The 22,891-nt window shown below is 39.0% G+C and overlaps 5 protein-coding genes across 5 annotated transcripts; 4 read left to right on the forward strand and 1 right to left on the reverse strand.

Annotated features, from left to right (window-relative positions):
- Nucleotides 1–3,630: 3,630 nt before the first annotated feature.
- On the forward strand, nucleotides 3,631–4,730 carry EV154DRAFT_529323 (uncharacterized protein; the record flags this gene model as incomplete). The annotated part of the gene is made up of 4 exons (XM_051603657.1): nucleotides 3,631–3,744; nucleotides 3,937–4,236; nucleotides 4,270–4,663; nucleotides 4,709–4,730. 3 exons carry the CDS (start codon nucleotides 3,631–3,633, stop codon nucleotides 4,582–4,584), a joined length of 729 nt encoding a protein of 242 aa, XP_051451337.1. The 3' UTR covers nucleotides 4,585–4,663; nucleotides 4,709–4,730.
- Nucleotides 4,731–6,560: 1,830 nt separating this feature from the next.
- EV154DRAFT_580126 (uncharacterized protein) lies at nucleotides 6,561–7,330 on the forward strand (the record flags this gene model as incomplete). Its single annotated transcript, XM_051606606.1, has 2 exons — nucleotides 6,561–6,725; nucleotides 6,932–7,330. The coding sequence occupies exons 1-2, from the start codon at nucleotides 6,612–6,614 to the stop codon at nucleotides 7,328–7,330; spliced, it is 513 nt and encodes a 170-aa protein (XP_051451338.1). The 5' UTR covers nucleotides 6,561–6,611.
- A 4,263-nt stretch (nucleotides 7,331–11,593) lies between these two features.
- Nucleotides 11,594–12,799, reverse strand: EV154DRAFT_580130 (uncharacterized protein; the record flags this gene model as incomplete). Its single annotated transcript, XM_051606607.1, has 3 exons — nucleotides 11,594–11,812; nucleotides 11,990–12,149; nucleotides 12,201–12,799. 3 exons carry the CDS (start codon nucleotides 12,797–12,799, stop codon nucleotides 11,594–11,596), a joined length of 978 nt encoding a protein of 325 aa, XP_051451339.1.
- A 797-nt stretch (nucleotides 12,800–13,596) lies between these two features.
- On the forward strand, nucleotides 13,597–14,019 carry EV154DRAFT_431389 (uncharacterized protein; the record flags this gene model as incomplete). Its single annotated transcript, XM_051596606.1, has 1 exon — nucleotides 13,597–14,019. The coding sequence occupies one exon, from the start codon at nucleotides 13,597–13,599 to the stop codon at nucleotides 14,017–14,019; it is 423 nt and encodes a 140-aa protein (XP_051451340.1).
- A 6,154-nt stretch (nucleotides 14,020–20,173) lies between these two features.
- On the forward strand, nucleotides 20,174–21,949 carry EV154DRAFT_580136 (uncharacterized protein; the record flags this gene model as incomplete). Its single annotated transcript, XM_051606608.1, has 2 exons — nucleotides 20,174–21,329; nucleotides 21,654–21,949. The coding sequence occupies 2 exons, from the start codon at nucleotides 20,174–20,176 to the stop codon at nucleotides 21,947–21,949; spliced, it is 1,452 nt and encodes a 483-aa protein (XP_051451341.1).
- Between the last annotated feature and the right edge of the window lie 942 nt (nucleotides 21,950–22,891).

Here is a 22,891-nt window from a genome sequence, read left to right on the forward strand (position 1 = left end):
ATCCAGATAAATTGGAACGAGGACGTGATAAAGATGAACAAGATGGAGTCGGTCTGTGCTCTTTTGCACAATTTCTTGATTACTGAAAACGACACTTTTGCTGGCAATTTTTTTGAAGAGGTACATGTAGGTCAGTTAAGAAAGGATGTATTGCTGCTTCAATCATTCGACAACATCAAACGCATTTCTGGTCGTACAAAGAATAGATGGAGGGATTCGGTCGTGGATGTAGTATTGGCAGATTACACTGTACATTTCGCACGAAATAAAAAATAAAGAGATTAGATCGATTAAAAATGCATTATAGTTTGGAAGTTATGAGCAAATTTATTACTGTAATGAATGAGGTATTGTAGAACGCCATTACTGATATAATCAGGTAAATATTAGTTTCAAAAAAAGGTTTTATTCTAAATAAAGAAAAAAACTAACGTCTAACTACTTCAGACTAGTGTTCGAACTTTTCGAGCTTGCACCGATCTTGCGCCAGTTCGAACGAAGCTCGAACCGAGTTTTTGTACTCGAGCTTGCGCCACTTTTTTGGGTTCGAGGGAGCCTCGATCGATGCTCGCTCGGCTAAAATGTCGATAGTAGTCACTTTAAAGTTAAGGTCCTTGAAAGACTACAGATGGCATTTCCCCTTGATTTTAATCTTTTCTTCCCTTTACCATTTTTTTTTATTTATGCTCTAATAATTCCAATTAGAATGCTTTGGACTTTTATTTAAAAATTGTACAACCAACAAACACATTTACCATAGAAAATGATACAGTGTTGCACACTATACCCAACTAAGCCATTTTTTTACAGCAACCATAGTAACATGACGTAGCAGAATTAATTTAAATTTCATTTTCACAAATCCAAATGTATTATAATTATAGATGCAGTAATAGTTTAATTTAAGTATCCGAATTTGGTGTTAAGGCTGGTGGAAAAAAAGTTTTTTTTTTCTTTTTCCAACTTCTATTTCAATAAATAACAATTTTATTATCATAACTTTCTGTAATTAAAATCACTTTGACGCGCACTTTGTGTAATAAAAGGGCGAGCGAGTTCGAGCTATCGTATTTGCGACCGAGCCGAGCTTAAGAAACTTCGAGCGAGCTCGAGCTCCAAAAAAACGCATCCGAGCGAGCTTCGACTGGAACATGATCGAAGCTCGCTCGAGAGTTTCGATCTTCATTCCGAACACTACTTCAGACCCATTATCAGAGAAATCATCGCTACCATCAAAGGCGGGTTCAACTTCACTCTCACCTCTTAATTCAAAGGCTACTTCATTACCTCGAACATCTTGGAGAGGTTCCCTCAAAAATTGTCGGAATGCAGCAATATTTTGGGTGATTTCCGTCAAAAACGTCGATCTAAATGCAGTAGTCCGAAAACTCTTTACCAACAGCTCCATCATACCCAAGTCGAGCTCCCTCTGGCTGTTCTCTCTCAGCACTTCATCCCTTCCCAACTGGGCTTAACGGTACTCTGCAGAGAAATCCCTCTTCATTCTCTTGTTTCTCATAGCGTGATCAGGATCTACACGAATACGATCAACTGACGGCATTTCAGGTTGCGGTCTGGACGACCCAACATTCCCACGAGCACCACGAGAACTACGACCACCAGAAGCAGCACGACCACCAAGAGCACGAGTACTACTGGAGCTTCCACGAAACCACGGAAACCAGCATTACCACGAACAGTGTCCACATCATCATAATCGCTGAAGGCATTCGTGCCAAGGATTTCCGGAACCTCCCTGTTTAATGACATCGAACTACGACGAGTTCTAGGACGATCTTCAGGAACCAGAGGAAGAGAAGACATATCGTTGTCACCTGGTAGGCTTGACAGACAAAGAGCGAGGAATCATTGATGATCCAGCCAACGAAGGGCCAACAGAAGGATTGTGAGTACGAGCTGAAGGTTCCTCAGAGACAGATCAAATTGGCTGAGCTGGTTCAAGCTATTCGGCCTCACCAAAAACAGCACGGGTTTGGTTACCAATTGCCGTGATGGTCGGTTCTGTAATAAAAGTAGACTTTAAGAGAGAATAGTTTTACAGAAAAAAATTCATAAAAAAACAAAGAGAATACAAAAATAAGTCTTGTCGATTTATTATTATATAAAAATAATAGGAATCGTAACTACGCAGTCAAAAGGCGAGCTAATTTTCAGTCACAACAGTTACAAAGGTTAGAATTTTTAATGGGGGTGCGGTGGCTTCCCTCGCAAGAGGGGAGGGGGAACCCCTCCCCCCAAGAATACGGCCCATATTATTAGCATGAAAGAGCTAATATCTTATAAAATAGTATTTGTTCTCGTTTTTTTTTGACAGTGTAATTTTTAGCAGTGGTAAAAAAAAATTGGGGGGACGGGGAACCCCTCCTCCCAAGAACACGGCCCATAGTATTAGCATGAAAGAGCTAATATCTTATAACATAGTATTTGTTTTTCTTTTTTTTTTTTGACAGCGTAATTTTTAGCAGTGGTAAAAAAAAATTGGGGGTGCGGGGGGTTTGGGGTTAGGGGGAACCCCTCCACGCAAGAATACGGCCCATAGTATCAGCATGAAAGAGGTAATATCTTATAACATAGTATTTGTTTTTTTTTTTTTTTTTTTTTTGACAGCATAATTTTTAGCAGTGGTAAAAAAAAATTGGGGGGTGCGGGGGATTCCCCCGCAAAAGGGGAGGGGGGTTTGGGGGGAGGGGGAACCCCTCCACGCAAGAATACGGCCCATAGTATTAGCATGAAAGAGCTGATATCTTATAAAACAGTATTTTTTTTTTGGCAGTGTAATTTGTAAGCAGTGATAAAAAATAATTGGGGGGAGGGGGAACCCCTCCTCCCAAGATTACGGCCCATAGGATTAAGCATTAAATTGTTAACTTCTAAAAAACAATATTCCTTTATTGTTTTATAACACAATATCCTAGAGCGTAATATTTTTTCACAGCGTGATTATTTTTTACAGTCGTATGTTTTTAAAGCGTAATTTTTTTTTACGTCTTAATATTTTGTAGCAGAGGTACAAAATTAGAGGCTGGGAAAGCCCCTCCTCCTAAGAATACGACCGATAACATTAAGCATTAAACTGAAAAAAAGAGCTTAAATAAAAAATGACTATTTTGTAGAGAGTCATAATATAAAAAGTGCTTTTACGGAAAAGTCATTCAAAAAAAATATAACTATGGGGGTTTGGGAGTCGAGGCTACCCTTCACCCCAGTATAACAACCAATAGCATTAAAAATTGTATTATTGAGGTTATAGAAACAGGCTATGAACACTTTTTCACGGACAATATATCATTATTCGAGAAGAACTGAAAAATTGTTTGTTTTAAGTCGATGAAGGGGTCACCTTTGAAATTAATATTTTGGACCATTAAGTCTTTCATTACAAACCGTTCACTATGAAGCAAAAACATTGCGCATAAAATAGTTAATCAGATACATAAACAAATATTACTTTAGATAGATCAAAGTTTTAGCCTGGGTATAGGGATATAATCTTTTTCCAAATATTTAAACATGTATTGAGAAACATCAAAGTTTTCTCCAGTGTCAAACTATTAATAGGCAGTGTAGCTTAAGCTATAATGGTGCATGGGCTTTATGATTAATTAATATATGTTAAGTTTGTTATTTCAAAAACAGGCCTGGGGCAGCACGAGGCTTTTTCAAAGCGCAGCGAAGGTCAAATTTTTACCGAAACGGAGGTTTGGTTTGAAAAAGCCTCGTTTGGTTAAAATTTCATTAACAACGGACCTCAAATTACGAAGAGTGCACGGCAATCGGATGAAGATCCATCATCTACCCTCCGCTAGTTGGGACCTGCTTTTCACCAAATTGAAATAAATTTAAAAATTTATCCAAGAAAGAAAAAGAAAAAAAACTTTATATAACCAGAAAAGAAAAAAAATTATCTATATAAAGGTGATCAATTACCGACTCCTGTTTCCTCTCCCCACTTCACATCCTGCTCCAATTATCCTAAACTCTTTGATTATGGATAATCGATTCGACCCGGATTTTGACGAAGTCATTGTCATGGACAAAAGTGTAATGAAGGTAGCCTCCACGTCTAAACCACCATGGACGGTAATCAAGAAGACCTCATCAGAACCAGCCGTTGCCACAAGTACTCCTAAACCTATCTCTATTTACCGAAATAACAAGATTAACGTTGATAATTGTCGGAACCAAAGATTGCGAATCAAGGGCCAAGCTAAGAAGGTAAATAACTCTGGTAATTCTGGGTATGATGAGATTCAAGCTATAGTCACCAACCTGAAGGAAGAATTAGCACGATTAGTAAGTTTAGAGGTAAAGGCAACGGAAAGAACGCGAAGAGCAGACGAATGCTGGATGCACGGTGTTATCAAGCCAGCTCTTTGTTATTTACATAAATCCAGAAACAAGCCTACGACTACTAGTGAACGAGATATTTATATCTACTCTCGATTCCGTACTATTCAAGAACTCACCAAAGATACTCCCTCATTATCTCATCGTTTAGCTAAACGGCTGTCTCGAGCTGACACGTGGACGTCGGCCCTATTCAATCCCATTTACGATAAATGAGGACTCCGTCATGAGTATAAACTGTCAAATTCTATTGTTACTTTTTTTTCCCCTTGTGGTTTTTCCCATTTTTTTTCTTTCTCTTTTCCTCTTTTTCTTTTTTTCCTTTTCTCTTTTTCTCTTGTTCTCTTTTTCTCTTTTTCTCTTTTTCTCTTTTCTCTTTTTCTCTTTTCTCTTTTTCTCTTTTTCTCTTTTTCTCTTTTTCTCTTTTTCTCTTTTTCTCTTTTTCTCTTTTTCTCTTTTTCTCTTTTTCTCTTTTTCTCCTTTTTCTCTTTTTTCTCTTTTTCTCTTTTTCTCTTTTTCTCTTTTCTCTTTTTCTCTTTTTCTCTTTTTCCTTTTCCCTTTTCTCTTTTTCGTTCTTCCTCTTTTTCTTGCCTCTGTTGTTCCTTTATACATGCGAATTTATAACTTTTTCCCCTTTTTTTAATAAATCTTATTTTTCCCTACACTTACTATTATTTCTATTATGTGGGCATAATGTTACCCACCCCGGGAAATGTTACGCGACAAATAGAGCGTACTTTCAATTTATTTTCTCCTTTAATCACCTACCAAAGTGCATAACGCCTTTTCGGACTTGCACCTATCAAAACTACCTCTTTCAATCTTTTTCTTATCCATAGATCTGTGACCTCGTACTAGGCGCAGTTATCTCATTCTTCTTCATAAATTTATTTAATTTCTTTAATTTCAGTGACTGGATTATATATCCATCACTAACTATAAATAGTCATCCATAAGACCTCTCTTTCAATACAAATCCTCATCTACTATCTTACTCATATTTCAGTACTTTGACCTATTAGTTTTATATATTATTCAGCTCTATTATCATTCTTATTGATCCCTTGGTTATATATTATCATTGTATCTTTCATTTTATGAGCATATAAGGCTGTACGTATTCTCATTTATATTCAGTTCAGCTTCTGACTAAACTAGTTGTGGTGCTCACTTAACTCGCAACTCTAAAGACCTTTTTTTACTAAACCTCTATCTTATTTAAAGAATCTCTTTTATCTCTATTATTCTACTCGCATTCTCTTCTAAAAATATAGCTTCGGCAGATTCGACTGTAACTTCCGTTTTTGGGTAAGGAACAATGATATTCGGACATAGAGGGTATGCCGAATCTACATATGCGACAAAAAACATTGATAAGTATAAACGTAATCCACTAATAAGATAACCACTTACCAGCAAGAATATATCCATTAGATAAAAAATATCTATTTGGATTATTTAAGAATTCAGTATAAACCTCAGTTCATTGAAACGCTGCAGCATCCTGAGTACGGCCTATCTAATTATCAGACCACACACCATAAAATTGTTCCTAAATAGTTTTATTGTACCTGAATCTCCAACACGTATGTACGTAAAACGCCCTATATCGTCGGAGATAGCCGTCAATTTCATAGCGAAACTTCCCTTTCTACCTCTCCACTGTTTCTTGTGATGCTTTCTAGCTTCGATCACAACATTTTTACCATCCAAGGCACCTATGACGTTAGGCAAACGACGGATAGCTCCAGGTCTATTACCATGTGGCCACTCGAAGCCATTTTGGATAGCATTGACTCTGTCACTTTCCAAGGGCCAGCTGATCAAATCCACATAAACATCTTCAACAGCTGTTAAAAACCGTCTAAAAAAATTCATGTAACTTCCATGTGAAACACCCCAAGCCATTTGATAAGTTCTATATCCAAGAGGACAGTTGGTCAAGCGCCATATAGTACAGGATACTTGTACGTAAACTGGCAAAGCGTTGTGTGCTTTTAGATCAAAAGCAGGGCGGTTGCTCAGATCATTAACAATCCTTTGAAAGAACGTGCGATCCATTTTGTACATGGCTCAAAAACTGGTACGTGGGCTATTCTCGTCAAGTAAATGTGGATGGGTTTTTGTCCAGTAATGGCAGTTGGTAAAGGTTACGCCCTCTACAGATGTCTCCGTCGGGGTGGTGTGTCTACCAATAATGAGAAAGGGCAAAGCCTCGAAGAAAGAAGGAATGTCAAAAAAATATGTCGAGTGATAGAGATAACCCTCTTGGTTTATGTTGTCTCGTAACTGACTTTCCTGCCAAAACATCGAAACTATTTGTTGCTGTCCTGTTCTTATATTCTTCATTTGTTTGCGTAAGGTCAAAATGGCGATGAAGGTATTTGTTTGCGTAGGTGTAAGCATTATAAAATTTATATTGAAGCAAAAGCAAAACAAAGGAAATAAAAAAAATGTAACGGAAATTTAAAGGGAAACTGAGGAGAGTAAACTTGAATATATCCAAAATGATGTCATACGCTAGGATATATATAGGGGGGACCAAACTTTATTACCAATTGAGCGATTTGCTTTTGAAAATAAAGTTTGTTTGGGAACGGCTATTGGCAGTAATAACAATGAAGCTGACACAATCGATGATACAAGTAACACAGAGGATCGTAGTGAGGATGACAATGATCCCTTGAATGCTGGAACATCCGAATCAATTTTAATCAGTGATAACGATATTACCATTCTTATCGCTCCCGGTAAAGGGGGAATTCCGATCTCTATTGTTAAAGACAAGGATAGTGATTTCCTGTCATTTCCAAAAGTATATTACGGTCAAAAGCTTGAAGGATGGGAATATATTTCCTATAGTTCTTTGACGAAATCTGTTCCTGAAAATTTGATAGACGAGCTGCCATGGGTCCTGACTTGGTCCTGTGCCATGATTGAAAAGTTCTGTTTACCAAATTGAGTTCTAATATCAATACCATTTTGAGAAAACGAGGCATTGCTGCAACTGATAGGCCGTTCCCAAGCAAACTTTATTTTCAAAAGCGAATCGCTCAATTTGTAATAAAGTTTGGTCCCCCCTATATATGTACTAGGGTATGACATCATTTTGGAAACTTTAAGTTTACTATCCTCAGTTTCCTTTTGACTTTCCGTTACATTTTTTTTATTTCATTTTTTTTTGCTTTTGCTGAAATACAAATTTTATAATGCTTACACCTACGCAAACAAATACCTTGATCGCCATTTTGACCTTATGCAAACAAATGAAAGATATAAAAACACGACAGCAACAAATAGTTTCGATGTTTTGGCAGCAAAGTCAGTTACGAGACAACATAAACCAAGAGGGTTATCTCTATCATTCCACATATTTTTTCGACATTCCTTCTTTCTTCGAGGCTTTGCCCTTTCTCATTATTGGTAGACAGACCACCTCTACGGAGACATCTGCGGAGGGCCTAACCTGTACCAACTGCCATCATTGGACAATAGCCCATCCACATTTACTTTACGACAATACCCCACGTACCAGTTTTCGAGCCATGTACAGAATGGATCGCACGTTCTTTGAAAGGCTTGTTAATGATCTGAGCAACCGCCCTGCTTTTGTTCTAAGAGAACACAACGCTTTGCCAGTTTACGTACAAGTATCCTGTGCTATATGACGCTTGACCAACTGTCATCTTGAATATAGAACTTATCACATGGCTTGGGGTGTGTCACATGGAAGTTACATGATTTTTTTAGACGATTTTTAACAGCTGTTGAAGATGTTTATGTCGATTTGTTCAGCTTGCCCTTGGAATGTGACAGAGTCAATGCTATCCAAAATGGCTTCGAGTGGCCACATGGTAATAGACCTGGAGCTATCCGTCGTTTGCCTAACGTCATAGGTGCCTTGGATGGTAAAAATGTTGTGATCGAAGCTAGAAAGCATCACAAGAAACAGTGGAGAGGTAGAAAGGGAAGTTTCGCTATAAAATTGACGGCTATCTGCCACGATATAGGGCGTTTTACGTACATACGTGTTGGAGATTCAGGTACAATAAAGCTATTTCGGAACAATTTTATAGTGTGTGGTCTGATAATTAGATAGGCTGTACTCACGATGCTACAACGTTTCGATGGAGTGAGGTTTATACTGAATTCTTATATTATCCAAATAGATATTTTCTATCTAATGGATATATTCTTGCTGGTAATTGGTTATCTTATTAGTGGATTACATTTATACTTATCAATTTTTATTGTCGCATATGTAGATTTGGATACCCTATATGTCCCAACGTCATTGTTCCTCACCCAACAACGGAAGTTCGAGTCGAATCTGCCGAAGCTATTTGGAAAAGAATATTCAACAAGGTACACTCTTCGGCCAGAATGACAATTGAGAAAGCATTTAGGAGACTTGCAGCACGTTGAAGATTTATCAGTAAGCATGTTTATATCAGCGAAACAAAGGATATATGCCAATTGATTACTGCAGCATGTATCCTTCATAACTTCTGTATAAATATCAATGATCCTGACTTCCCTCCGGATGAAGTAAATGATGATGATGATGTTGTTGAGGAAAGTGGTAATAGTAACAAAAACGATAGACAGGGTAACAATGGTGGATCTTTAGCTACAGGACAATCCAGAAGACAGCAATTCAACAGATGGTTTTCGCAATAAAGAAAAATATTTACTAACAATTATTTATTGATTATTACGCATTTGATGAGCTAACAAAGCTAATAAATCACTCAACTGAGCTTCTGATCTTCCGTATATGGCATTGCTCTCCCGCAATTCAGCTATCATATAATTAGCATTGGCCTTGTTGCTAGCAATATGCGTTATCATGTATTCCCTTAACATTCTTTCATGACGGTCAAGCGCTCTATCGTTTACACGATTTTGAACTGCTTCCCAACCTAACTGTTCCGGGGTTAAGTTTACCTGTCGTGAGCGAGGAGGTACTGGTTGGTTTGGTGGTTGGCGAGGTCTAGCCGCTGACTTTTGACGAGGTCTAGGTGTCGGCTCTTGGCGTGGACGAGGTGTTTGCACTGGGCGCGGCCGAGGTGTTGGTTCTTGCTGGGTGGTAGGAGAGGGTGATTATTGTTGAAATGAAGGTGGTGGTTGGCGATGAAAGGAGGGTGATGGTGGTTGATATAAAGGTGATGTTTGACGAGGGGGAGACGATTGACGTGGAACAGTTCTTCTTCTACTAGTAGGAGGTTCTAGGTTCTCGGACATAGAAGGTCGAACATGCTCAAAAGTTGACGATGCTGGATGGGAAGAGGAAGAGGAGGGCAAAGGGTTTGCTTCGGCACTGGGAACAGGTACAGGTGGTGCAGCTGTATTATCCGTAAAACGTCTCGTTTGAGAGGAGTAAATACGGGGTGGTCTAATTGTAGGATAATCTTTTAGTAATTCATCCAACTTGTCATATATCTCATCAAGGGCGAAGCCAGATTCTCCAGTAGTTGCTCGTCTGGTGAATTTATTCTTGTAATTCTCAACAAGACTCTTCCATTTACTCTTGATAGGCTCTAATTCGCGAGGCGGAACATTGGCACGTTGAGCTTTTTCATCATACTTTGTTTTTCAAATGACGGTAAGCTTCTCCAGTCACGAAGTCGCTTCCGGAACTTTCAAGAATCCGTAAGTAAATGGCATAGCATTTGATAAGCAGGATTGTTTCTAAAGATGACCATGAAAGACCACGTCTTCCTTGAGAACTAGGAGTGTCACCAAATAAAAAAACGCTGAACATTGTTAGGGAAGGTAAATAAAAAAATGAAGTTTTATAAGAAAAATAAAAGGAAGAATAAGCGACTGTGGATTCCTATATATTGAAGTAGTCGGGTCATCTTAGTATTTCAATATCAAATGCTTACGTCATGTCATACTTGTTTTTACTTTTTTGTAATTTATACCCCCCCTAGAGGGGTATAAATTACTAATTTGTAAATCGCCTAACCCCCCATAAATTTTGGCTGGTAAATTTTTTTTTAAAGTTTAAATTACTATTTTGAGCGAAATACTTTTATTCTCAAAACGTGAAAAAAGATTTGCTTGGGAACGGCCAGAATGTGGTATCTGACAAGATATTGCATAGAAAAGTAATAAGATAAAAGTATATTTTTATTAGAGATTAAAATAGACTAGAAGAACTCAGCTGTTACTGTATGCAAAAACAGGGCATTGCGGTAAGTATATGTCTTGAATAGACGTTCAGTGTATTTGTTTTTGCCTACAGCTTTAACCAATACATATAAAGGACGAAACCATGATGCCAGGGTTTTTACAAGCAGTGTTCTATACCATAAAATGCTGACAGACGATGCTCGATGGTGTCCTGAAAATACTTTTATTTTGGGAGGTGTGTATACGTTAGTCATATATCATACGTTTTCACTGATAAATATCTCAATTGTAAAACCACCTTGTAGATTCAGCTTACCCTCTTCTCCCAAACTTGGTCACACCCTTTTCAACCATCGACAATTCTTTACAAGAATACAAGGATTTTAATGCAGTTCTTTCTAGCTCAAGAATTAAAATCGAGCATGCATTTGGGGCCTTGACACCTAGATGGAGATTTTTATGGAAACATCTTTACATGCTTAACATCAAGGGAATAGCAAAACCAATTCTGGCTTGTTGTGTTTTGCACAATGTGTGTATTGACCAGTGTGACATTGAAGAATCTTTTGAAGCTGGTAATTTGGAATATGCTGGGTTTATCAGTGCAACGACAATACGTACAAGAGATGATGTTGAAATATCTCTTCAAATTCCTACACCTCTCCCGAATAATGTAGTACCCGCTCATCCATCAGCTTCTACCTTACGACCTACGAGGATGACCACTACTGCTTTACGTGATCTTAAAAGACTAGCTATAGCTCACCGTAACACTCTTTTGGAATCGTTAAGTCAAGTCGAACAAGCCAATGTTTTGACGACCTCCGATCAAGAAGAAGACGAAGCTGATTTTTTACATTCAGATGAAGATGCATAAATTTGTTTTTTTTATGTACGTTATTTCTTATTTATGCACGGTTTTTTTTTTCTTATTTATTATCATACTAAAACTTACAATTCATCGTATTATTTTGTGGCAAGTTTTAGTTAGAAAGCAAGATAACATTTGTCAACGGTAGATGCTCAGTCAAGAAAAATATTTTACGAGAATGGTTTTATTATGAAAAGAAAAAAAAATCTAATTGTTTTAGTTGTTAGAACGAATATTTGTTAACAAGTGATACTTTTCAAACGTTTCTTCCAAATGCTTTCTTCTTTTTTCAGCCGAGTCTTCATACAAGGCATGTCTCTCGCGCATCAATTCTCGTCTTCTTTCAGCTATTTCATTCATGGTAGCTCTTCTACTCTCTTCCAGTCTCGTCAAAAAAGCATCACGATCGATTTGTCTTTTATTCACGCCCTTGGACTCTCAATGTCATTATTGTTTGCATAAATTCACGATTGGAAGACTGAGCATTATTGGCAATTTGTTGAATTCTTTCAATTGGATCAAAGGTAGAATTATTGGCAACATTATTGGTGGTCAAAGAAGGGGCGTTGTTGCTTGAGTCAGAATGAATGAAAGTGGCGCGAGGGTTAGAACGATTGGATGAGGAACGATTGGAGGAGGGACGGTTGGAGGAGGGACGATTGGAGGAGGGACGATTGGATGAGGAACGATGGGGGAGGAACGATTGGATGTGGAAGGGTTAGATAATGACGGGTTTGGCGTGACAGGATTGGAATTGGCAGACGTACGAATACTAGCATCAGATGTGATTGGAGATGATGAAGGGGGAGGAGTGTTGCTTCACTCTGCATCTGAGTCAGACGAATGGCTATGCTCGTTGGTAATATCTTCGACAAAGAAAGAGCATTCTCTTGCTAACCTGGAAAGAGGAGTGTTAAGAGATGCGCTTGGATAGCGTTCTCGCCTGGCTTTGTTGATCACCTCTCTTTTAGCTTCTGTGTCATCCATATACAAAATTCTACCTAAACCCAGAAGATTTTGTACACCATTGTTTCTATTATGGCGACCAGTTTCAACTGCAGATTGATTTGATTCCACTACTCGTTGAAGATCTTCATCTTGATCAATATCATATATATGAATACCAGTCTTCTCCATGTTAACTGTTTCGAACAAAATCTGAGGATTGATACTGGGATCATCTCTTGTAATGGCACCCACAGCAGCATAGTACTCTTCATCTTCAGGTGATTCACCCCCATTTCCAGTAACACGAGTATCGTCACGTCGTGCTGTATATCTTCTTCTCATTCCAGCCCATTGTGTTTGCATCTGCTCTGATGTACCTTTCTCTGCAAAACGTTTTTCGGCATCGGTGGGGTTACTCTCCAATAGTTTCTTTTTCATCAAAATTGTAGAATACTTCCAAATAAGTTTCTTCATGTTTGTATCACTTCTTTCAACTAGAACAACGTGCGTCTCCGTGGTAATTTACAGCAAGATATCCTTGGCCTTCTTCGGCCATACCAAATAACTGCGACTTGTAGTTCCACCTTCAGTGGGCTCTTCGACAATTGCATTGTCTGACGTATTGACAGGTGGCAGGGAAATGGGAACATTTGTAGATACTTGATTAACGGGATCACTAGCTCGTTGTTCAATTATATTAGTGTTATCTGGTATCTGACTTTCAATAGCTGTTTGTCCATCGAAGTTGACAGAGACCCAGTTGTTTGCTCCTGTGGCTGTACTAGGTCCTCTAGATCTTCCTTCTCTACCTCTATTACCTCTAGATCTTCCTTCTCTACCTCTATTACCTCTAGCTCTGGTACCTCTCGTACCTCTAGTGCCTCTACTACCACCTGTACCTCTAGAGGAGGTAACGCTTCTGGACTCATTCATAGCAATATTGTCGTCGATGGTATGACTATCTCTGGTGGTGTTGCCGATGGTATTGGTGTTGTTGTTAATTTGATTATTACCGCTGTTATTGCTGTTGCTTTCCATTTCGTTGGTTATATCCGTAACAGGGTACACGATTTCCATCCAAAATCTTGTTCGCATCTATCCGTTATAAAATCTTTGTCTATCCGCTCAAATTTTTTGTGCATTCGACTCGTCTCCTTCTGGTCCATCTTTTTGAATTAATACGCTTTCTTGCATCTCTTTGATCTCGTCTTCAATTTCGACATTCAACACATTTGTGAAAAGATTTTCGTATAACTCCCGATCATTAAACAATGTCACTTTCACCAGATTCTACCTGGGCAGATATTGCAGCTGTTGGTAACGCCAAGAAGGTTCTTCGTCCCATACCTGTCTCGGATGAGACTGATTCTGAATACAAGCGTGCAAGTACCATTATTTACGAAGATGAATGTCTAGAGGCTCTCATCTTAACACAACAAGCGACGTCCATCGTAAAACAAAAGTTGACTGATGGATCTGTTTTGTTTTCTTTCTCCGCTACCGTATTCAAGCATCGTTTCGAGGCTTACCACGCCATTAAATCCCAATGTGGTCCTTTACACGGCGTTAGACCCATCAGTTATAATGGGGTTCCTTCTGACAGTACCATGTTGTTGGAGGTTAACTTTCTGGATCATGGTAGCACTATGAAGGCTATCACCAGTGGTGTCTCTGTTAAGGACAAGATTTTTTAAACGTTTTCGAACGAATTTTTCTGACAACCATAATTTCGTACACGTCAAGTTCTCGATTTTATATATCCCAGACCAAGAAAACTTTCTGGAAGATTTGATATCATCTCTAGCGTATTATGGACAAGTATTACAAACCAAGGAGTATTCCTGTGGTGGTTACTTTGAGGGTCAGATGTCCGTCATTCTGAACACGGTGGTAGGCTACACGGATGAAGATGATGAATATCACGCCAGTGTACCTTTGTCAAACAACTTGTATCTATCCGAATGGGACTGTTTTGCTACTGCGACCTTTAAAGGTGCTCCTTCTGTGTGTCATTGGTGCCATGTTGCTGGTCATATTCGTTCCAAATGGCCGGAATTAGCGAAGACCAAATGTTTTGTATGTCATAGTCATGGTCACACGGCCAAGTTTTGTAAGAGGGGAAAACGTTCCGTAGTTAGGCAGCCTGTTTTGGCTGCAGTATCCCAAGATATTGACTTGGATTCAACTGATTGTCTTGATGCCAATATTTTGTCCGACTCAGACACTGATATTTCTGATGTATCTATATCGCCCAAGATTGTTTCCCGTGGTTCCGAGGCTTCCAAGTTTGCAACTACTGTTCATAGTGTGTCTGGAGAGGTGGACCATGTACTGGATACCACCACTCTGCCTTCTTCGAACGCAGATCTGGTTGGTAGAACTGGTGGGCCCGAAAAAGGTCTTAGTCCCCAACGTTCTGCTTTAGGTAAACATCCTGCCTCTAAATCGAAAGTGAAAGGGACGTTTCCCAAAATGGTGGCTCGAACACCCCCTACTCTAAAAAGTCATAATTTGTTTACGAAGACTATGGTTGTTAAAAAATAACCATTTCAATTTCCCCTTTCGTTTTACGTATAATTCACTTATTGCTAAATAAACTTACTGTTCATACAAAAAAAAAAAAAAAAAAAAAGAAAGTTATATCCGTAACAGTAGTCGAAAAATTGTTACTTATAAAGTAAGTTGTATCAAAGAAGATAGAAAAATGAAAGGATAAAATAAATTCAAAATAAAAATTCGCTTTGCATGATTTTTATTTCATTTTGTCATTTTGTCATTTTATCACTTCCTTTTTGAGCTTCTATTTTTCAATTTAGGATCAAATCGATCCTAATTTCATTTTTTATTTTTTGTCCCTTTTTGTAAATTTGACGAATTGGGAATTTATTTGTTTTTATCAATTTGGTCATTATCATTCCTTATATATAAAAAAAATTAATCTCAAATTAAAAAAATTCAACTTGAGAGGACCTAATGTCGAAATTGAAGGCGAGATCGAAGAGATTGGTGAAAGCCTAATAATTGGAAAAGATAAAGCTTGCAAAGACGCGTCGAATGCAAAATAAACATTGGATGGATAAATAGAATTCCCCGAGATATCGTCGAAACAAGTTTTTGGATGCAAATACCTTTTGTAAAAATTCTTTAAGCGAAAGAAAGCCTCTTTTGTAAAAATTGTTTAAGCGAAAGAAAGCCCTTACAATGGAATCGTATCTTCCAAAAAATAGAGACTTTAGGGGATTAATTTTCACTGTACTAATAAGTAAATTTCACGATTTTGAAATCCGATGTTGCACAACATAGTGTAAGTTTTCATCAATTTTGACACTATTAGTGAAAACGCTTTCGCTAATCTGTCTTTGAAATAAGCCAATTGTAACTGTTAATATTACATTATTTTAGCAACGATTTTTGCATTATTATGAGTCTATGATTTCATGATTTTAGTTGTCTTTTCTTACTTTTATCATTTAATAAACATAAAACATGTCCCAACAAAGCACAGAACTTAACGATTCCGGCTACAGCAGTAGCAACAGTAACAAAGACAACAATATAAACAGCAATAATGATAGCAACAATGACAACAACATCAACTTTATTCAAGACGGTAAATTGACTGGGTCGAAGTCTACTGAGAAACGTGGTCAATGGTCAGAAAGTAGAAAATTGGCAGCCGTTGAGGCCAGCATATCTCATCGTCCTTTTGACAAGAAAAAAAACAATGTAACAGTAGCATGGGATTTAGTTCTCCAAGAAGTCAACAAAGTAGACCCTCATTTGAGGTCTCTTCGTTTGACTTCATTAAGAAACTATTTGAAGAAAGCAAGAAAAGAAATAATAGAAAAGAAAAATGCGGATCGACTTGCCAGTGGTACAAATAATTCTGAAACGACTCTCGAGAATCGACTGAGCTCAATAGATGATGAGGTAATTAATTTAAAAATTTGATATACTACAAGGTTTTAATGATTTCCATCGATTAAACTTAAGATGACTGAAGTCGAGACGAACAAGGATGAAGAAGATCCTTAGGCCAGCTCTGTCCACATAAAAAAAGAGAAACCCAGGCAGAGCTATGCTCTCAATCGTTAAAAGGAGTGAACAACAAAATAAAGGCAACTCAACGTGATATTAAAGAAAAGCACCCACAGATATCTCAGCAGCCAGAGGCAAGAGAGGAGATGTATGTGATCGAAGACGATAAAAACAAGATGGAACGTCCCACACAACAAGAACATTTTGATAGAAAGCGTGCAGTAGAGGAAGCACGAAAGAATGAGTATGCTTTTGCTTTGGCTGAATCGGAAAAGCAGATACAATACCAGCGTGCTTTTTTGAGCGATGTTAAAAGTTTGATCAACAAAGGCAAAGAGGAGACAATTGCGGCTGTAGAGGCAAGCCAAAAGAAATTTGCAGATGACATCAAGATAAATCAAAAGATCTTTGAAGATAACTTGTTGGCATCTGTAAATAAAGCAATATCATCTTAAGTCAACGTTCAGCAATACCCTCCGCAGGTTGTCTATCCTTACCCCCCAAAACCACCACAACAAATACCTCAAAAAATGTATCAATTTAAACAAAACGACTCAAAATAAATTTATTAAATATTAGTTATACTGTCGATATATTGTTGTAACGTAGGAGGTCATAGTCCGAAGTAAAAGCTGGTTTGATTTCCATTATTATTACAGGTATGTATATTTTTCAAAAGAGTTGAAACAACATAGAACATTCCAACGCGACTTAGAAAAACCTTTTGTCCTGGTCTATATCTGACGAAAGCAAACAGAGTTGCGACATGCCCAAACTCCCACTCCACACATTCCCTGACTGAGGACATCATTTCGTTTGTTGTACGTTGAATATCTGTTAGAGCCAAACCAGTCAAAAAAGGTCTAATAAGGCAAGATGATGGCCGATATGCGGGATCACCATACAGAGCGTAGAATTTATCGCCAATATCGTCACAGTCCAAGATTTCATCCAATTCGCTAATGATATCTGAGCTATCCAACATGTTCATGTCATGAATCGCCCCAGCAAATGGTCCACACAAGGCAACATTGATACCGTCAGGAGTTACAATTGCATGGTATTTCAACCCGTGCTCTCCCACATGACCGTTGTATACACTACCTTGATTTTCACCAGGTCTACACACAGCATTCAAAGTTCCATCTATAAATCCAACGCCCTCATTATAAGGCGAGCCTTTCTGGATGATTTTTTTTTTTTTTTTTTTTGTATTAACTGTAAGTTTATTAGATATATAAAGAAATTATAGAATTAGCCAGAAGGCGTCACTAGACTATCACTACGAACTAAAGGGGATTGAGCTTCTAAAGTATCAGCAATAAGTACTGAGTGATCTTGTTGAAACATGTTAAGAGCAGCCTGTGAGTTCCACAGATCACCATCGATCACACAGCGCCAATGGTATTTCCAAAGTGTTGCTAATCCAGAGCCAAGAATAACAAGCATATCCGACGATAGAGGCTTTTGGTTTTGACCGCAGAGAGTTACAAAGCCGGACCAAATATCAAATTCAGTCTCGAAAGTGTCACCAATGTTTAGAAGAGAGATCACGTTACACCAGTACTGCCACTTATCGAAACATCCTACCACAAAATGGAACAAGTCTTCGGAAGGAGAGACTAAACATATAGGGCAGCTGGCACACGGATACTTAGTAGGAGACCACCGGTGTAGCTTAGCCCTGTATCCTATACAATCCTGAAGTAGCCGCCACCAGGGAGTGAAAGCCTTACTCGTCATATCTAAGGACCAAAAGAGCCGCCATAAGGAAGGCCGAAGTAGAAACCGGGTTGGAACCACTTTAGGTATGACGGCGCGAATCTCAAAATTCGTACGATCTGGATGCCAAAACCAACGAAGATCACCTGGACGTATACCAGAAACAGTAACCATGTTACCACGGCCTTGGGGGATAGTCCAATGATAAAGCGCTGGCAGCCATGCTGGGAGCAGAACATCGCGGTTTGATTGATTATGCAAAGCTGTTGGAAGAAAACCAGTTGCAGCAAACCAGCCATCGGATGGATACAAAGCTCGTCGAACCTCTTTCACCTTGCTAGCATTGACGACTCGTGTATTTTGCAAGTTATCGGTAGACTGATTCCAAGAAAAGATATCGGAGACCAAATACCGAAGGGGCACAGAAGAAGGCACCAGTGTCGGAGACCAAGTATTAACTGCATCGCCAACAGTTACAACACATTGCAGAGGCAGATCTAGAAACCATCGAGCAGACCATGTGTTGGACAGGGACAGTGGAGGAAGCTTCTGTAGAATTTTGCCTAGTTGAGCCAGAGGGACTATCCGTTTCAGTGAATTTTGAAATTTAGTCGGATATAAGAACCAGGGTAAAATTGAGGCGTGACCGGTATATAACTGGATACCACGAACCAACCAAGGAGAAACAAAATCAGTTGCCTTCGGGCCGGAGATCAACCGTTGAATGTAGATGTGTTGCAAAGCTAGCTGTTGCAGATGCACATCAACCAAGCTAACACCACCGAATTTTCGCGGGATATACATAGTAGACATCGAGGGCCGGGGCCAAAAAGAAAGTAAATATCCACGAACCAGAGCTTGGACAGAATCGAGCCACTTAGTTGGTACAGACACCACACGCAAAATGTGCCAGAGTCGACTTAAAAGCAGAGAATTGGCAACAAGACCTGATCCACGCAGAGAAAGATTGCGCTGACGTAAGATATTCGAGTGTCGCAGTATTTTAAGCCGAACTTCATCCAGAAACGCATCGAGCTGTGTTGAGGTATGGTATAGAGGGTAACCAAGATATCGCACCGCACCAACAGAACTAGAATCATGCCATTCGAGACCTTCAGATTGAGCAATGTCGACCCATTCAGCATGACCAACACCGGAGAGAGACACCAACACCGTTTTACTAAGATTTACTTTGGCATTAGAAGCTAGACCGTAGCAATCCAATAAAGATTTCAAGATCGGCCATTCACCTGGACCAGTTAAAAACACCTCCAAGTCATCAGCATAACTTAGTAATTTGACAGGACGAGGAGGGTTCACTACCGACTGACTGATAAAATCGCGATTGGATGAGCTAAGTTAAGCTTAAACTCTCTTCCGGTAATATTATTGACTAAAAAGCCCATTACTACAAGCGCACCACCGAAAATTTTAATTGGCTATACCGGGATATGTGCATTACAAACAACATGTACTATAATTGTAACAAAAACGTAATTATTTAATTATAAGAATTAGAATAATTGGATATTTTGATTTGAATTACTTTAAATTGTAACAAATATTATTATAAATAAAACGTTCGGGTTTTTAAATGCCTTAAATTCCGAATCTCCGCCATTGTTGAGTAATTATACGGAAATCGTTTTTTTTCCGGGCCGGGGTTTTTTTTTTTTTTTTTTTTTTTTCGCTGTAAAATATTTTCCGGGACACCGTTTTTTTCTTACGGACAACGTGTTTTTAAGGATACCGTTTTTTGAGGAGACGGACATCGTCTATTTATGAGTAAAGAGATAAATAATATATTGAAGCCACAAAGGGGCTTTCTTTCGCTTAAAGAATTTTTAAAAAAGGTATTTGCATCCAAATCTTTATCCCATCCATCCGTCATCAAAAATCGTTCAATCCGTTCAAATTTTTGTTGTATTCGGCGCGTCTCAATCAGCTCTATCTTTTTAATTACTACGCTTTCACCAATCTCCTCGATCTCGCCTTCAATTTCGACATTTAAGACATTTGTGAAAACATTCTCTCGTATTTGCACATTTAAAATCGACATTCTTAATTTTTCCTCTGGATTATTTAACAATGTCAACTCAAGATCATGTTTCCTGGTCAACTGTGGCTTCTCGCGGTGCCTCCAAGAAAGTCCTGCGTCCACTTCCTGTCTCTGGCGAGACTGATTCTCAATTCAAGTTGAAAAGTAACACCCTTTTCCATCATCCTGAACTTGATTACCAGATTATGGTACGCCAAGCTGCTTCTATTGTCAAGCAAGCACTGACGCCTGGTTCTGTTTTGTTTTCGTTCCCCGCTTCACTTTTTAAGCATCGGACAGAAGCTTATGAACTCATTGAAGATCAATGTGGTGCTGTCCAGGGATTTCGTCCTATTAGCAATTATGGTACTCGCTCTGCTGGTGAATTCATGGTTGAAGTTAAGTTTGTAATGCCAACAAGCACTACAAAGGCAATCACTCACGGTGTTAGTTACAAGAACTTGTTGTTTAAAGGCTCTCCTTCTGTTCCTAGTGGCAACAATACACTTGTGCATGTCAAGATGACTCTTTTGCGAATTCCGGACAAGGATACGTTTCTGGCGGACCTCAAAAGATCTCTGCGTTATTATGGTGAAGTGTACCAGGTGAAAGAGTACACTTGCGGTGGGTACTTTGAAGGTGAGCTGTCGGTTATCCTTGATATCTCGGCTGGCTATATTGATGCTTCTGGTGACAAGGTCAAGAATGAGCCACTTACAAATAATTTGTACTTGGAGGAATGGGACTGTTTTGCTTCGGCAACATTTAAAGGTGCACCAACGGTTTGTCACTGGTGTCGTTTGGCTGGACACGCACGGTCCAAATGCCCGGATTTGGCTAACACCAAATGTTTCTCGTGTCATGGTAGTGGACATACCGCCAAGTTTTGTAAGAAGAAAAATCTTGGTGTTACAGAACTGCCTGTTATGGATGAGATCTCAACTGATCTTCCCTCCCCCACCGTTGAGAGCCTCCACGCTCAAGTCCTGTCTGACTCGGACACAGATATTTCTGACGTGTCTACGTCCCCCAAGTTTGAACCAAGTGGCTCTGCAGCTTCTAAGTTTGCAACCACTGTTGCGAGTGTATCCATGGAGGTTGACAATTACGTGAATACTACCACTCCTGCTTCTTCGACGGCTGGTCCGATGGTCGAAGTTACTAGTGGCGCTATAAAAGTTGCTGGTGCCAAGCGCTCGGTTTTAGGTAAGCATTCTGTCCCGAAATCAGGCGTTAAAGGTCCGCTTCCCAAATTGGTGGTTCGCACACCATCCAATTTAAAAGGTCATAATTTGTTCACGAAGACAAAGGTTGTTAAAAAATAATTTTTTTAATTTTCCCTTTCGATTTCTATAATTTTTTCATTGCTAAATAAACTCACTGTTAATACAAAAAAAAAAAAAAAATATATTGAAGCCACTATTCGGGCCTTGTTTCCCCTTGAAGGTTGGTTTGCTGCGACTGGCTTTTTGCCCAATGTCATGCTTCCTCAGGGGGCTTTCTTTCGCTTAAAAAATTTTTACAAAATAGTCTCTTTTTCCGAAGACTTGTTCCATTTTGTGGTGGGCTGTTTCGATAAGTGGCAGTACTGGTGTAACGCGATCCCTCTTCCTAACATTGGTGACACATTCCAAACTGAATTTGATATTTGGTCCGGTTTTGTATCTCTCTGCGGTCAAAACCAAAAGCCTCTATCGTCGGATATGCTTCTTAGTCTTGGCTCTGGACTAGCAACACTTTGGAAATACCATTGGCGTTGTGTGATTGATGGTGATCTGTGGAACTCACAAGCTGCTCTTAAGAACATCCCCAGCAGTGGCGCTTAAAATAAGTTTTTCGCTTATATAAGCCCAAAATAGTAGTTTTTTCAACCCCAGCAGTGGGCTTAAAGTTGTTTTATCTAACCGAAATTTAAAAAAACTTTAAAATTTCGCTAAAGTAACAGATTTTTTAAAGTATAAAAAAACTTGTCTTTGACAATCAAAAAATTACACCTTTTTAAAAAAATTACCTCAAAGAAGTGAACAATATGTACGACTCTGACAACGTCCAAGCTAACTTGGACATGCTTCTTGACAACCTCAATGTTGACGATGAACAGTTGGTCAATGACGATGAAAACACCAACGTCATGGACTTCTCCTGTGACAAAGACAGCGATGAGAGTGATGTCGAGGGGCAAAGCGAAGTTCTTTCCATTGCGCCTAAGCAGCGTCATGCTTGGACGACTGCTCAAGACGTCCAGATGTGTAAGTCTTGGGTGGCCGTCTCGGAAAGACCTCGAAGGAAATTCGGTTAAATCATCTGCTTTTTGGAAGTGTGTTCTTTCCGACTTTAAGGCTGCCGGCGACCAAGCCTGGCCAGAAAGAACGGAAAAAAGTTTGAAAGACCACTGGAGAGTTGTTTCTGCTTTGGTCAGCGAGTTTTGTGGTGTTGTCGCTGCAATTGAACGACGTAAGGCAAGTGGTAAAGTTGCCGCTGACGAGGTAAGAATTATGATTAGATTTGTTTTAAAAATATTAGAATCTAGAGCAAACATTTTTATAAATAGGTGGGTGATAGCTTCGAGCTTTTTGAGCGAAAGTACCAGGTTCGATTCATATACTTCCCGTGCTTTCAGGAGCTTAATGGTGCCCTTAAGTGGAAAAGTGAGTTGAAGTGCAGACACCGCAAAATTTAGGCGAAGAAGCAAAAGGTTGTGAAGAGTAAAGTGGCTCCCTCTTCAGCTCCACGTAGTCATGCTGATACTTTTTTTTTTTTTTTTTTTT

The sequence above is a fragment of the Mucor mucedo genome (genome assembly GCF_025094135.1).
Source record: "Mucor mucedo strain NRRL 3635 chromosome Unknown EV154scaffold_191, whole genome shotgun sequence".
In the NCBI taxonomy this organism is placed as follows: Eukaryota; Fungi; Mucoromycota; class Mucoromycetes; order Mucorales; family Mucoraceae; genus Mucor; species Mucor mucedo.